The 16,734-nt window shown below is 32.7% G+C and overlaps 1 protein-coding gene across 20 annotated transcripts in view; it reads left to right on the top strand.

Moving 5' to 3' along the window:
- LOC128861555 (protein phosphatase 1 regulatory subunit 12A) overlaps window positions 1-16,734 on the top strand; it is a 124,383-nt gene that overhangs the window by 42,278 nt on the left and 65,371 nt on the right. For 18 of the 20 annotated variants that reach the window (XM_054099786.1, XM_054099774.1, XM_054099775.1 and 15 more), the window contains 4 exons: window positions 280-588; window positions 2,282-2,428; window positions 2,633-2,908; window positions 8,851-9,028. In XM_054099786.1, the coding sequence (XP_053955761.1) occupies window positions 280-588; window positions 2,282-2,428; window positions 2,633-2,908; window positions 8,851-9,028 (910 nt within the window). The remainder of the gene's footprint in view (window positions 1-279; window positions 589-2,281; window positions 2,429-2,632; window positions 2,909-8,850; window positions 9,029-16,734) is intronic. The other 2 variants (XM_054099778.1, XM_054099777.1) reach the window with 2 other exon arrangements.

Raw genomic sequence — 16,734 nt, 5'->3', positions numbered from 1 at the left:
CACCATTACTACTACTCTCACAACCACAACCTACAAACACTATCACCAATCACCATTCAACAACCACAAATCGACCTGCTAACAATCGCTGAATGATCAAAATAAACTGAAATTAAAAACAAAAACAAAAAAAAAACATCCATTGGCGCTTGAAATGTATATGAAAAAATGCAAAATAACCAAATTTCTAACGCTTTTGAAATATTGAATACAAATTGGAAATGAAATTGGAAAATTGGATAAACAAATCAAATTGGGAAATTGACAAATAAAATGCAGATTCTATCAAAAATATCATGAGCTGCGCGCACGCATAAAAGCCAATTCATGCCCCATATTGCCGGCCACACAACTCAATAGTAACAACAGTAGTAACAGTAATAGCCGAAATAACAATAGCAACAGTAGCAATAGCAATAGCAATAACAACATCAACAATAATTGCAATAATAGTAACAATATAAATAACAGTAAAAGTAACACCAACATTATCAATAATCCCACAAGCGCATTAGGCAACGTTTACACGCCCATTCCAAATTATTCGGTACAAAGATCGGCTTCACTCAAAGATCATAGAAATTACAGGTTTGTTAATTCTGTTTAATTTAAGTTTTAAACTCGAAATTCTTAATGAAATTACTTTTTAAAATGTTTTGGTTGGCCATCACCTATTTTGTTTGTATGTATAATATTTTGTGCTATACTCAACTCATTTTTGTTTCTCATCGCTAAATTGTGTGTGTGTGTATTTTTTTTTTGACAAATTTGCTAGCTTATTGTGTAAATACATGTATATTTATATGCTGACAATAAATTATCGGGTGTTTTTGAAGGAGCTTCAGAACTTAAAATGATAATACAAAAGAGAAATATTATTGGAATGCATCTTAATCTGGTAGCTAATTTTATGGCATTTATTGCGTTGTTCGGAAAGCAATTTCGTTTTTTCCCGACAGAGGATTTAATTGTATTTTTTGACAGCTAACTTCAGATTTAAGTCGCATTGTCAATATATCGCACCCTAAATACAAAAGGGTCACAACTCAAAATGTCCTTTCTGCTCAAATATGAACGAGACGTTATCAATAAAACGGTCCGCGGATGACATATGGCAAAAATACATTTTTTGTTTTTTGGTAGGACTGTTATAAGCTGACATGGCAAATTTCAGCGTGATATGTCACATAGTTTGTTTTCTGTGCTACTGTAAACAAGTCAAGCTCGAGTGTGGAAAATTTTGAGTTGTGACCCTTTTGTATTTAGGGTGCGATATGTTTAGACAGCTGATATAGCAAGGCTTATATGTGAATAAGTTCAATTGATTTTTCGCAGTAGTTTTTGGTCGGTGTCCTTTTAAATAGCAATAAGCAGCATTTTCGTCATATTTAACTTTTTTACTATAGAAAAGGTATGTGCATGGAGAAGATGTGTTTCGATCCGTTAATTTTGATGTCGACATTGCACCACGTTCTGGAAGGGCGGTTGAAGCTGATAAAGACGTGATAAAGATGCGAGAGAGGTTAGATTTATCGAATTCAACTGTTTATGACCACCTGAAAGGCCTGGCTTGAAGATCGTCTTTCATTTTTACCACAAAAAAAAAACGAATTTATTTTCCGAACAATCCAATATTTTTTGAATGTATGCCATGCCTAAGAGTTATATGGTCCAAAGGGCTAGTTCAATTTTTGACTACTTTTCCCAATAAATCTGACAGTATGGCATCAATGGTGGCTTAAATATTGCAATAAATCGCTTGTTAAGCGCGCTATAAGGCAAGTTGTGCCGTCTTGTGGGAAGCAAATGTCGATGTTTAGCTGGAAACAGAAATTCAGTCAGCATGGCTCGATAGCGCTTGCCATTCACCATAACTTCCTAATTTCAAAAGAGAATAAGGACCGATAATGACGCCAGTGCTCCATAAGCCCGCGAGCAGATTTATTTATTTAATATTTATTTATTTAATATTTATTTATTTTTTTATTTTTTTTTATGTTTTATTTTTTATTTTTTTTTGTCAAAGTAAATTTCCACAATTTGAAAACGTTTTTTTTTGGCGTTAAACGATTCATGATGACTTACTTGCGAAACCTTACTGAACGGAAATGCCAACACAATTTGCCATTCTTAGCTGTCATACAATATATTTATCATTATAGTTTTCATGCAGCTAAACAAAAACACCCGATAATTTTAAATTCTTGTATTCTTAAGATAGCTTTGTAGCATTAAATACATATATGTTTGTTCTCAAATTCATCTAATTTCTCTGGCATAGAACCATTTCGACGAACACAACGACCACATCAGTAACAGCGGCGTACACCATCAGCGCACCCTCTACTGCTGATTCTACTGCGTCCGTAACGACAAGCACCACCACCACTACTTCATCGACGGCTGCAATAACGACACCGATACGCAGGTGAGTTGATATACTAAAAAAAAATTAACTGCACAAATTATTTTAGTCATCGTAAACTCTGCTATTGGTGCGGACCCTGTCACGTTTTGTTATCAGTGATATTTTCAATAATATTTATTTTATCTAAAATTAAAATTTTTCCTTTTTTTTTAATTACCCATTTTCTATTATTTCTTCTAAACCTCATAATTTTTCCCTTCATAGCACCTCCACTAGTCCAGCAAATATTGGCAAAGGTGCCACCAGTGCTGTCAGCACCATCGGCAATAATAATAATAATAATAACAGCAATACGTTTACAAATTCAAACACTGCCAAGAATCACAATAATAATGTTAATAATAATAATAATGATAATGACATTAAACAGCCTTCATCACCTTTGTCCAGTCCGTCTACTCCCGATTCAGCTGCACCAACTACTACTGTCGCAACAAAGCAGAAAATGTCTGCGGGCACAATTTTCAAAAATTTCTTCAAGTAATTATTCACTATACGAGGAAGAAAATTATTGCGCTGTGTTTCTTTTAATGTTGTTTATATTTTGTTTTGTTTTTTGTTTGCTGCCAACTTTTATTTTTTTTTTGTCTTTGGTTTCTAGCTGAATTTTAGATTCAGTCGCGATAATTGCGTTTTTACTGAGCCATTCGTTGCATACTGACTTACTTCTAATCTATGCGCTAACTCGCCGTGTAAAAATTTGCATTAACAAATATACGTTTGTAAATAAGGTCATGCATCCTAGGAGATATATATAAATTGCTTCAATGTTTTTAATGCCTTTCAAGAAATTGAAATTTTTTTTTTCGCTTGAAACAATCCAGCCGTGGCTCTATTTGTGTAGTTAGAAGGATGGCTAATGCCTTTCATAATAAGCGTTTTGGACGGCCTAACAGTTTTATAACACCATCAAAGATCAGGAGATATTTTGCAAAAGCTTTTTCATTTTAGATAGGAAATTTGTTATAATTTCATTTTGAAAAATTATATAGTCAGCACCAAGAGAAAGTGTACATCACACATCGATAAGTTTTTACTATTTATTTATTTTGCAATTTCAATTATTTTTTATAAAAATATATTAGTTCATGCTGCATGAAGGACCCTATAAAATAAAGTGTCGAATTTTGTATAAAATTTAAAAAAATTCGGCATATTTTCTTAAAATTGTCAAACCTTTTACAAGAGAATTATTAGGAAAATTTCGGGTATTCAGTTTTATACATAATTTAAATCTGATATAATAAAGTCCAAATTTCAAGAGGTTCAAAAATCGCGTTGATTTTAGAAATTTTTTCTGCTGACGGTATTTAGTGTTTCTTCCATGGAAAGAGATGAAATTATGTAGAAAATACACAAGACTGCGAACGTAAAAAATTCACAAAAATCAATGTAATTTTTAGCCTACTTAAAACTTGCATCAAAATTTAATGAACTATAAAATTGCATACTTGGAATTACTTCAGAAATTCTGAATAAAAATTTTGGAATTTTGATGGAAATTTGCCGAATTTTTGTGACTATGTACAAAGCTTGAAACTTTGCGTTATATGGTTTTTGTAGTAGTATGAACTATATTTTTGTATTAAATTTATTACAATTAAAAAAAAAAAATAAATAAATAGCCAAAACTTGTCAATATATGGTACACACTTTCGTTTCCTCATAAAAAACAGTTTGACGTTTGGAGGCGGCATAAAACTGTAGCTCCCTCCATTTGTGGAAAAACATCAAGACGATTGCCACAAATAGGAGGAGGAGTTCGGCGAAAAAACTAATAAAGGGTGTAAGCGTAGATTATTTATATACATATATGAAGGGTTATTGGAAACAAATAGTTTCCTCATTTTGGTGTTTCATGGAGATTCGAACCTACGTTCTCTGAATGTTAGTCACGCACCAAGTTATTTCTTAGAAATTTTTTTTTACCTAAATTTTAAAATTTTTTTAAATATTTTTGTTACTCTTTAGGTATAATATTGTATACCTTCCAAATAACACTTTTCTCAAAACTGTTGAATTAAAATTTTCGGCTGGTTTGGCCCAATAGAGACTTGGGAATTTTCCGTTAACCCGACGAGCTTACTACTGACAAATTTTTCTTGGTTTACATAGATTTCTTTAGACTGAAAAAATGTTTAGTTTTGCTCTTTTTTTACCGGTTAGCAAATGCAAAATACTGTTAACGCATCTTTCTAGTTTAGAGACGTGAAAATTGATAACGTTGAAATTTGAAGAAAAACAATCGGTATCAATTGAAAATCGTTTTTATTCTTTAGATCAATTATTTATTTACAAAAAAAAAAATTTTTTTTTTCAATGACAATAATAAAAAAAATTGCTTCCTCTCTGACGTCACACATGCCACTGGCGTAACTGATTGGGCTGCTCAGGTACGTCTGAAAAAAAAAATAATTCGGTTGATTTTCATGAAAACAAAAAAAAACAAAAACAAATTTTTTCTAGATATTTTATCTGTTTATTGGAAAAACAAAAAAAAAAAAGCATTTTTTTCACGTTCTCGCTCTTAAGGGGGAACACCACTGAGGGGGGCCGAAAAAAAAGTCGATTTTTGGGAATTTTTTTTTGTAAGTAGGAATGATTATTCCAGGATTGGACAATCATTTATGTATTAAATTATGTTGATGTAAATTTTTATTAAAAAATATTGGAAATTGACAAATTTATGTAAATAAACGTAACGAGTTAAAAAAATGACGTCATCTGGTGTCAGCGATACAGCAATGAATAATCATCTGAAATCAAACAACCAAACATTTTATTAATCTTCGCAATAGTGGCTATCGTTGTACGTAGCCGTTTTATTTTTTTTTTTTTTTTTGACAAAATGGAGGTGATTTGAATTTCGATGTGTGTTTCTCACCATTTTTTTTTTTATTTTCAACAGGCCCAAATAGTTATGAAAATCGGCTACGTACAACGATAGCCAATGCGATAACAAAAATTTTGAAAAAAAAAGAAAATTAAAATCGGTTCATTAGTCTTCGAGAAATCGTTGCCACCGTATCAAAAAAAGTCGTTCCGAGGAAAACGCGTTTGAAATAAAGCATCGTAACGTAAGCGCTACGGGGCCGAACCGACGGGCGATCACTCAAGTGCACATAGAATCGGGAATAAAGCGAATTTTGCTTTAAAATTTTTTCTTGAGTAATTATACTAACAATTTATGCAAAAAAAAGTAAATCGAATTTTCACAGTGGCGTTCCCCCTTAAAACAAAAGAAAAATTAATTATAAAATTATAATTCTGCTACCCGCGAGATCCACAAATCTACTCAATAACATATTAAAAATTCAAATCAATCGGTTCAGTACTTTTTGAGAAATTACCAACGCCAACTCGGAAAAAGTAGTTTCGAGAAAAACACGGTTAACGCGCTTGTACCTGGGCGTCGTACTCCAAACAGCTCTCATTTAACGTCTAAACTACAACGAATTTCAATATAAAAATTTGCAAGTAAATTTTTGAAAGTATAAACTATCATAACATGAAAAAAAATCGATTTTTTCGAAATTCTAGACCAATAAGGTGCCTTAACGCAGTACTCTACATTAGGTATATCTGAGTTAAGTGCGTTGATTTAAGAAAGTACTATAATTTTGCAACGAATTGAGTAAATATTAATTAAAACACATTAGTCCGTATAAAACTTTTTTCCTAACCGAACTTCAACAAATAATGGTTTGATTAAATACATTTTTTGAAAGGTGTGAAAGGCAGCAATTTTATTATTAGCGTTAACTTGCTTGCTCACTTTGTGATTAGTGTGAATATAAAAGTTAAGTAACAGTAAGTGTTTGTGCCATTGAAAAATTGTCTGTGTATAAACTTTTGTGTTTTAAAGAAAAATTTCTTGAATCGTAACCCCTTAATTTAAGAGTCAGCTGGTATTGCTCTGGATTGTAATGAAAATCTCAAACTGGAATACCAAAAATTGTGATATAAAAATATAACACATTATTTCTCCACATATACTCGTACGAAAGTTTCATTTCGCATTCGAAATAATTGCGTCAAATTTCTTGCTTTGCGAAAAATACTTTTCATTTTATTTATTGTATATTTTGTATTTTAATTAAATTGACATACAGTTTATTTAAATTCCATTAAATTAATATAATTTTTTTTTTTGATTTTAATCATTTAAAATGGCGGATGTACACTCAATTCTTCCAGGAAGGTCGCAGCGGGGCTTCTCAATCGGCGGGCATTGTAACATCGGCGTCAGTGACCTGAATACAAAAAACCAAACATTTTTTTGTTTATTAATGTCATAATTTCTATATGAATTAAACAAAAATGGGGGAAAAATTCGCGGAATAAAAGCTTAAAAAAAAGAGTTTTGAGGCGAATTTTCCTACTATTTTTGCTTCGAAAAAATTATTTTTTCGAAAAATTTTCGAAAACTTGAAACACCTAGAAAATAATATCATAAAAAAAGATGTGTGCAAAATTTCAGGGAGATCGGTCAATAACTTTTCGAGATATCGTGTACGCCAATTCGAAAAATATAGTTTTGAGAAAAACGCGTCTAAAGTCGGCAACGTAACTATACCTCTCCCAGCGCTCGAACGCAAAGAATAGAGTCCTCACGGTTGACGATCTATAATATAAGAAATACTTAAATTTACGTTCTAAATTTTTTTTTGACATATTCTTAAAGGATTATATTAATATTTTATGAAAACAAAAAAAAAAAATTTTTTCGAAATTTTACAAGTATCTGTCCCCTTAATGGAAGTCGAGTAAAATATTAAATTTTCCCATTATGATTTATTGATTATAAAGTAAAATCTGTTCAAGTCATTTAAGTTATTTTGTCTAAAGTCAACACTTATAGACTTTGAATATGAGCAGTATGACATCATAATGTAGTTTTTAAGAATATTTCGAAACTAGAGCTACCTATCGGATTTTTGCACTACGCACCCAGAAAATTCAAGGCAAACATGTGTTTTAAATATTAGCTCAATTGGTTCAGTAGTTTTCGAGTCTATAGAGGATACACACACAGCCATAAGAATGCCACAAAGTTTGCCAAGGAAATCTTTTGACTGACTAAAATATTCAAGTCATTGTAATTAATACCAGCCTGAACTAAAACACCGCTTCTTATTTAATTTGTAGAGGCTTTCAACATCATTATTTCATTAACTTGCATAGTATTGCGTAACGGTAAACTTTTTGAATCAACCAAAACAAGCTAAAACAAAAATACAAAAACAAATCTAATGTTTCTCTCAGCTGTCCAGAAAGTATTTCTACGTAAATGTAGTTCTACGTTATGCAGTTCAAGTTCAAAGCTTGACGTAGAATGTTTCAAGAAATTAAATGTGAATCAGTACTTTGTATGACTACCCCGAGCATCTACAATTACAACACCGTATAGTCTGCTTCTCATAAAGTTAATCAATTTTTGAACATTATAGTCCTGGGCATCTTGTGCATTTTTTCTACTATTGGCTAATATTTTTATTAGTCAAATAAAACCAAAGATGGAAAGAAATTCTTAAAAAATGAATATTTCCTTAAACAAAATGTCTGAATTTCGTTAGATTAGTAGATGTCGAAATACTTTCATGGCAAACTGTACGTTGCTATATACTACGTCAACTACAACGTTAAAATAATGCGAAATAACTTTCACAACTTGTATGATGTGCATACTTTGTAGTAGCTAAATTATATTGTAAACCTTTTTATTGAATCACTGACCTGAACCGTTTTGGAAATCGATGCCGACGAAAGATCGCGGATTTACTAAGAATAACAAATATGCGCTGGAAAAACTGTTGCTATTTCTGCCATGAAAAAGCTCCTCATAAAAATTTCTGCCGTTCGGAGTCGGCTTAAAACTGAAGGCCCCTCCATTTGTGGAACAACATCAAGACGCACACCACAATTAGGAGGAGGAGCTCGGCCAAATACCCAAAAAGAGTGTACGCGCCAATTATATACATATATATATTGATAGTAGAAAATAATCGGAACACATTGAAAAATAAAACCTCACTTACTATAGCCTGATTCCATCAAAGTATTTGACCCATACGATAAAATAAAATTGAAGATATCAAAAAATGACGACCCGCTAGGTCTACAGGATTTTCTAATATTACTACCATAACTTCAATTCTTTAAATAAATTGCATTCCACAATTGTTCCGCTCTTTTATCGCACTTACAAATCGAATACATTGTACAGGCATATTTACCTATGAATAACGATTCGTGCGCCTTTTTTGAACTTGCCCAAATTCGCTAATCTCACCGCTACGCCAATCGTGCATGCCTTCTCTTTCTTGTTCTGACCCACTACTGACACCTTCTAACTAAAATATGTGAATATATTTATAGGTATATCAAGATTTTTATTTACACTCATTCTCAACCACTTGCAGATCCTTTGTGCCACCCGTGCGTGACGAGGAGAGTGAAACGCAACGTAAGGCACATGCAAAACGCGTGCGCGAAACGCGTCGCTCCACACAGGGTGTAACGTTGGACGAAATCAAAAGTGCCGAAGAGTTGGTCAAGAAGAAAAATTCAAATATGAATAACAACAATAACAGCAGCAGCGTAAGTACACAAACGATGCAACGATTTCAGGTTGAAATTGACGCTTTTTAAATAGTCTCTTAAAATTTTAAGCAAAAAGCAGTTAAAAAAAAAAAAAACTAAAGAATATGTTTTGCAATTATTTACTAAATGCATACAAGCATATAGACTATATAGTACATACATACTTACATACATATATGCATATGTCTTAACTTACCATTATTTACAAACAAAAAGATCATATCAGAAAATCAAAACAAAAATACCATTATTTACATAACATTACGAATAGCAAATATTTGTGAAATGAATTACTGTATTTGTGTTTTTAAACAAACCAATGTGAAACCTCTCATCTTGTACCGTACAATGCCCTTCAGGTGTTTGTGTAGCCATTACCAATACCACAACCACCACCACTACCTCCACTACTTTTCACAATCAATCAGTCAACCAATGTAACCTTCAATTACCCTCCTCATCTAAAATGACTATGTATACTCGTATTTCTCTCTCTCATAAAAGCATATTGCAGATTACAATCAAAATCAAAAGTAAATACACGAATTGAAATTTGTATTCACATCTACATAAAAAATAAAATCAAAAATGCTTTGGAAGCGGTACTGTTATTTAATGTTACTTAAAATGAAATTTAAGATATACATACATATATTTAGCGTTTGTTGGTTTTGATAATCAATTAATCGTAGTACCAATATCATCACAACCCAATCCAAGCAACCACCAACCAACCAATGCAATCCACCACAATCCATTTGTACACTTCAAATCTCACTAAATCACCTACTACTTGGATTTGTGGCCACCACCCAGGCTTTGGAACTACTATATCTCACTATATTGGCGTGTTGATTATTATTGTTTTCAATATGAAAAAGTACTACTTTGCAAGCAACAAGTGTATAGCTACTAGGATAGCGGGGGGCAACATAGAAAATATACACCAAATTTGAAGGACTTGCATAAAATATATAAAATATACATAGATTTTTTTTTTTCAATTTTCTTTTTTTTTTTATCGAAAATACTACACATTCGCCTGCATCGTGCATTTTGACGCTTTTTGCTAAACGTGCAATTAACCAGATAGCGAACGTTATAAAAAAAAACGAAATTATTCATGCCAGCGATACGCAATAGAAACAAAAAACATAAAAAAATAGAAATGCGAAAATGCGAAAATGCTTAAATGAAGCAACATCTGACAGCATCCGCCGATACTTCTTTTATTGCATATAAATATATCTGAGATCATCTGCACAGGATTACACGCGCCTTTCAAACTCTACTTTTATCTCTACTTCTTAACTAGATTGAATATTTTCTTAAGTAGCACTAGAATTTGTTAACGATTTGTATTGTCATACTGTGACACAGTGATTTTAATTTAGTCTGTAAGTGATGTTGTTATTTAATAGCTCGACGTTATTTTAGTTAGATGTAATTTATGTATTCTTGTTTTATATTTATATACATACATACATACAGTAAGTACTTGGTAATCGCAACTAATAGAAATTAAAGCAATTGCATGCAGTGCGCCAGAGTGTATTAAGAAGAAAACTGCTAAATGGCAACATTACGGCACAAATCTTTCCTTTTTTTTATTAAAAATGCCTTTTTTAATATCTTATTGTTTTGTGCTATTTGCCATATACCACGAGGTCAATTCTCGTTCTGCGTAAATGTGAAGGGAAAAAAGATTTCATTTTGGTTTTCACAGACACTTTTCATTGTGTCTCTTTTCACAAACGATTATTTTACGTTTCTCGTTTGTGCCGTGATAAAAGTGTTACGTTTCCACTGTAGACATGAAACTTTTGTAAGTGTGTTATACAAATTTCAAAACAAATGTCATATATATACAGGGTGGGCCATATAGCGTTTGCTTTTCGAACCACCTATTTTTTTGAGAATGGTAACACAAATGACATGTCAAATGTGTTCATAATTTACTTAAAGGTTTGACATTTACGAAATGAGACGCTATACGCTTGAACAAAATTGGGAAATATTGAAAAACCTATTTCCAAAGTGGTGAGTCTTCTTCTTCTCTGATTTTCACATCGGTGGCCACATCAATAAGCAAAATTGTCGGATTTTGGGTTCAGAAAATCCACGCGTTACTGTAGAGAAGCAAATGCATCCACAAGGAGTCACTGTTTGGTGCGGTTTTTGGTTTGGCGGCATCATCGGGCCATTTTTATCGAAAATGATGAAAATGGCGAGCGTTACCGTGACATGCTCAACGAGTTGTTTCCAAAAATTCAAGAGGATGACATGGACGACATTTGGATTCAACAGGACGGTGCAACTTGTCACACTGCCAAAGTTACACTCGAGCTTTTGGCTACCATTTTAGAAAACGGAATAATCAGCCGAAATTCCGATATCAATTGACCGCCTCGGAACTCTGATTTAAGCCCGTTGGACTATTTTTTGTGGGGAGTCTTTAAGGACAAATGCTATGCGAATCATCCAGAGACGATTGATGCTTTAAAACACGAAATCGAAGTTGCCATTCATGAAATTGGAGCCCAAACAATCAAAAATGTTAAAAATTGGGTTGATTGAATGGTCTACTGTAAAGCCAGTCGTGGCAGTCATTTGAACGATATTATTTTTCATTCATAAATGACAATGTTCAATCTTCAAAATAAAAACAAAAGTTTGAAAAAATATGTATTAGTTTTTTTTATAGCTGATTCAAAAAGCAAATTTTACACGCCCTCTTTTTTAGGTGTTTGGCCGAGCTCCTCCTCCTATTTGTGGTGTGCGTCTTGATATTGTTCCAGAAAATGGAGGGACCTACAGTTTTAAGCAGACTCCGAACGGCAGATATTTTTTATGAGGAGCTTTTTCATGGCAGAAATACACTCGAGGGGCGACCGCTATTAGAAACACTTTTTTCTTATTTTTTGTTTTGTGTTTCACCGAGATTCGAACCTACGTTCTCTCTGTGAATTCCAAATGGTAGTCACGCACTAACCCATTTGGCTACGGCGGCCGCCGTCAAATGTCAAGCTAGTTTAAGATTAAAGAAAATATGTCGCGAATATTTTGCTGTTTTGAGCAAAGAGTTCGTGATGAGGCAAGTTAAGATAATGATTTTTAGTGAAATTAATCTTATTTTGAAAATAATTTAATTTTCATAAAAAATTGTTGTGAGTGCTAAGACACTCACTTCGCGATGGACAAAATCCCTTTGAAATGAGGTTTATTTAGAGCACTTTGAAAAACTTGAATTACATAATTTGAACATTGCAAAAAGGCAACGCTTGAAAATAGTGGAATATGACGTTACTAATACCATTCAATTATAAAATTTATTTATATTTATTTATTTTTTCCATTCATTATTAAAAAAAAAATAATTCTTCATATGCTACATTTATTTAAAGTTATTCTTCAAAGTTAGTTCAATTGTACCAAAATATTTCGTACCTGTTTAAAAGCTTATATTCATAAATCGATAGAAAATTAAATTTTAGGAAGCTACTTCGAAGCTCAAATCGTTAGCTATAATAGAAATATGTAAAATTCACATCCAAAGTTGGAAGGTCTGGCCAGACCCGCGAGCCCAACGGAGTATGAAATATTAATTATACATATGTAGATGCATATTTACTAAATTTTTCATGTACAATTTTTGTTTTCGTTAACTGTTTATAAAAATGGAGTGCATTCTACAACAGAAACCATATAAATCCTAGTTTGGCAAGGAAACAAAAAAAAAAAAAATTTCATAAAATTCTTCAATTTTTAATCAAAGGTTTTAGAAACTTTTCGGGTATATAGCTTTGTAACCACGCGACTATACTTGCACTTGCACGCTCGCCGCGTACCTCCGTTTCCACTGTTTTACATGCAAATTTTCAGTGAAAAAAAGTTTTTATATGGAAGTATTTTGACAGTTGTTTTCACATTAACACGCAACAAGAATCGAGTGTGAAATGAAAAAGTGAAAAGATCTCGTTGCATTCCCCTTTGTTATTGTCATGTGAAAACATGTTGACGTTTATTTACATTTTTTCGCGGAACTCAAATCGAAAGTATAATGAAAACGGCGAAAAATGTTTCATTTCACGTTCACACAGTACGGAATTAATCCCCAAAAGTATGAACTCGATCTCAGAATTATAAAACGAGAGTTATAAGCTATATATTATAGTGTTAATAAAAGTCGAGGATATGCATGTGCCAAGGGTTACGATTACCGAGTTTGTACTGTATGTATTTTTTTTATGTCTCGAATGCTTTATCCTAAACATATTGAACTAGAATTATTTATATATAGAAGTAGTACACGTATTCATAGTGCACACAACGCAAAACGATTTTCTCCAAGTTTTAAATATTTTTTTTTTACACTTATTTCATTTATATGTACTCGTAAGCGTATTGTCTCTATGTAGGCGAATCATATATGTGCATATATGGCTCTACACTATTGTACAGATGCGTATTCGTTGTTATTTACAACCCTTAGAAATGGAGATTTCGTTTCATCACGCATTGCAGAAGAACGTGAAATGGTATTTTACCGCTCTATAAAAAAAAACATGCCGTATTTTTATTTTTTAATTAAAAGCGGAATGAACGCACACACAAGGATATTATAATATTGTTCGAATAACGGTTTTATGTAGCTTACATCATAAAGGAATCAAGATGAAGAATAGATGTATACATCCGATGAAAAAGATAAACCCACGTACCCTTTGCGATTATAAATTTTGACAATTAATGTCAACTAATTTTTAATAAAAATTTAGTTCATTCTTTAACAAAGCCACACGAATCAAATTAACAAACTTTCTGCGAAATTCACAAAAATTTATATCATTTTCGTGACAACTTTTGAGTATGTTCTTACGAGGGGGTTCAATAAGTCTCCGTGTTAGAAATGAAGACACCATTTTTTTTTTAATTTTTATATTTTTTCACATAGTCCCTTTTAGAAATACTTCTACCAACGCTCCGGCCATATTTTTAACTACTCTAAAAACTAGGATTTGTCAAACTCTCCAAAATACCCCTATGTCTCCGCGATGACTTTCTCGTTTGAACTACATTCTTTCCCGCGAGCCATTTCTTCGTGTTAGGGAACTATAAAAATTCACGTGAAATTCGGGTGAATATCAGGTGTGGGACAGCAATTCATGCAGTTTGGCGGCTGCAGCTCCACATGAATGTGCTAGTGCGCTATCGCAGTGAAATCATACCTCCCTTCGGGCCATCTGGAGTGATAAAATAATCGATTTTTTTATTAAATCAGTTAACTATTGTAGAAGATGTGTACAAAATTTTAACGACGAAGCTCCAAAACTGTAGAAGTGATAGCGTTTCGAATTTGCTCTAGTTGAGTGGTAGCTATCGTCTTCCGAAAACTTCAAAGCGCTTTATCTCAAAACCATGTTTTTGAAACTGCCGGGCAGGATTCAAAAAGCTTTTTTCGTAGCTTTTTTTTTGTAGCTTTTTAGGCACCATTCTATGTAAACCTCCAAAAATAGTGGCAACTGTAGAGTAGAATAGTAGAGACTGATATTATTGATAGAATATCGCGAAAATGACCTCCAAAAATGGATTTTCAGCTTTTACAAGCAAAAAAATATATTTTTTAAAAGTTTTTTTGATGTTTTCGAGGTTCATTATTGACAAAAAAGGCTAACAATTAAAAAAACGGCTTAATTGCATGTTTTAGACGAGACTCGTGGACGCTATCAGCCCTGGATACTCCTGTCAGAGCGCGCTACATGGCACCCGGGATAACTTCGTCATTTAGCTAGTTTTTGAAGTGAAAAAAATACGAAATACAGCTTATATGTATGTTTGTCCAAATATACGCAAAATATTAATGAGCTGAGTTGTTTTTCTTTCTTAAAAAAAAAAAAAATACCACAAAAAACACCTTTTTTCGGCGTTCCAGAATTGTGTAAAATTGAATTGCCGTTCCAGTCGGCACACCTATCGACTAACGAGAATCATGTCTTGGACTTTTTGAATGATTTCCTCGGTAATCACGTCTACTGGGCGTCCTGGTCGCTCCTCATCAAAAACAGATTTTAGCACACGTTTAAATTCGTTGAACCAATTTCTAACTGTCATAGATGGCGATGCGTCCCCATAGACAGCATCCAACTTTGGTTTTATCTCCTCGTACAATATTTTTTCCCCATCCAAAAACAAAAAGCGAATTACCAAACGATCTCTTTTTCCAACTTAGCGAAAATCACGAAACACGGCTTACTTGAATAGCTGTCAAATCCAAACTAACCTATCAATCAGTCTGAAATTTGTTTTGCCCTCGTTTGATAGAAGGCGGCACACGATGCTAACACCAACTTCTTCAGGAACGTCTCTGTCATCAAACACGAGTAATTATTGAATCGCTCTCGCACAGTTTTATAGTCTATTCAACTCAAAGTTAATCTTCATTACCCAATTTCAATTTCAAATAATTTACCTGCTCGGCAATTAAGACGCCTACGCATTAGTTGATTTTCAATGTACTTTTAGTTAATCAGATATGATGTCTTGGATGATTATTATCATCAGCATTGGAGACATCCTTATTCATCCTTGTCGTATACCGCTCAGTACTTGCAAATACTCGGAAATCAATTTGTGCAGGACATAGCAGCTCGCGTCCCTGTAGCTCTCCCTTATCAGAGCAATTAGCTTATCTGGGATATCTCTTTTTCAAAGTAAATGAAAAGCGAATGTAGCCGAAACTTATACTCAACTGAGTCATTGTTCGATGATAATTCTAAGGGTGTCTATTTGTTCGGCGCTAGAGAATCGACTGCGAAAACCGGCCTGGCAGTAGTTTGTATATGCTTCCAGATGGATTTTCAGCCAGTTGAGAATTATGCGCGCTATTATTTTAGCAATCACAGGCAGCACACAGATGCCCCACCAGTTGTTGCAATCCCTGACATCACCTTTTTTGCGAGTTTTAATATAATTCCTTCTACCCATTCTTGCAGGAAGGATTTTTGCTACTATACAGATGTACCTCTCAATCCGATTTCATTCCAAAGCAATTAAAAAAAGGTTTAAATTTTATGAACTTTCAAGAAAAATTTTTTTTGCATTATATATTCTTTGAGATTTCCGCGAAATTTTAATAGATACTCAATTTTTTTAAATTAATTTTAAATACCAGGTATCCGATAATTGTTAAAAAAAATCATCTGCTGGAAGACAAAAAAATTTAATTTTTTCTTGTGACGCTGAAATGTAATTTACATCGAAATTCCTTAACGGTGATGAGGAAAGAAAAATTCGACCAGCAGTTATAGCATTAATTAGTAATTTTCACGTACTACTCTATCCCGTAATCAAACGAAGGGCAAGTGTTATTGTTGAAACGAAATCTCTTTTTCCACTATCATTCAATTCTTGTGCATTTGCATGGGTTGCAATTTTGTATATGCATGGATATTTTATTTTAAATTGAAGTACAAATAATTCGGCGAAAACCGCATAGAAGTTTCATATTTTTGGCGGTTTTTTACTCAATAAAACGCACTGCAAAAAAAAACAAAAAAAATATTAGTGCTTACACAAACCAATTTTTTTAGTATAGTATATTTAAATATACAGACATATGTACATTTTCTTAAAAAAGAAAACATTAATTTATTTTATTCTATTTATCAAAATATTATGTAAAATTAGAGTTTTATTTAAAATTG

Source organism: Anastrepha ludens, chromosome 4, assembly GCF_028408465.1.
Source record: "Anastrepha ludens isolate Willacy chromosome 4, idAnaLude1.1, whole genome shotgun sequence".
NCBI classification, from domain to species: Eukaryota; Metazoa; Arthropoda; class Insecta; order Diptera; family Tephritidae; genus Anastrepha; species Anastrepha ludens.
The sequence above is the reverse complement of the archived record's forward strand: the minus strand, read 5'-3'. Positions and strand labels throughout refer to the sequence as shown.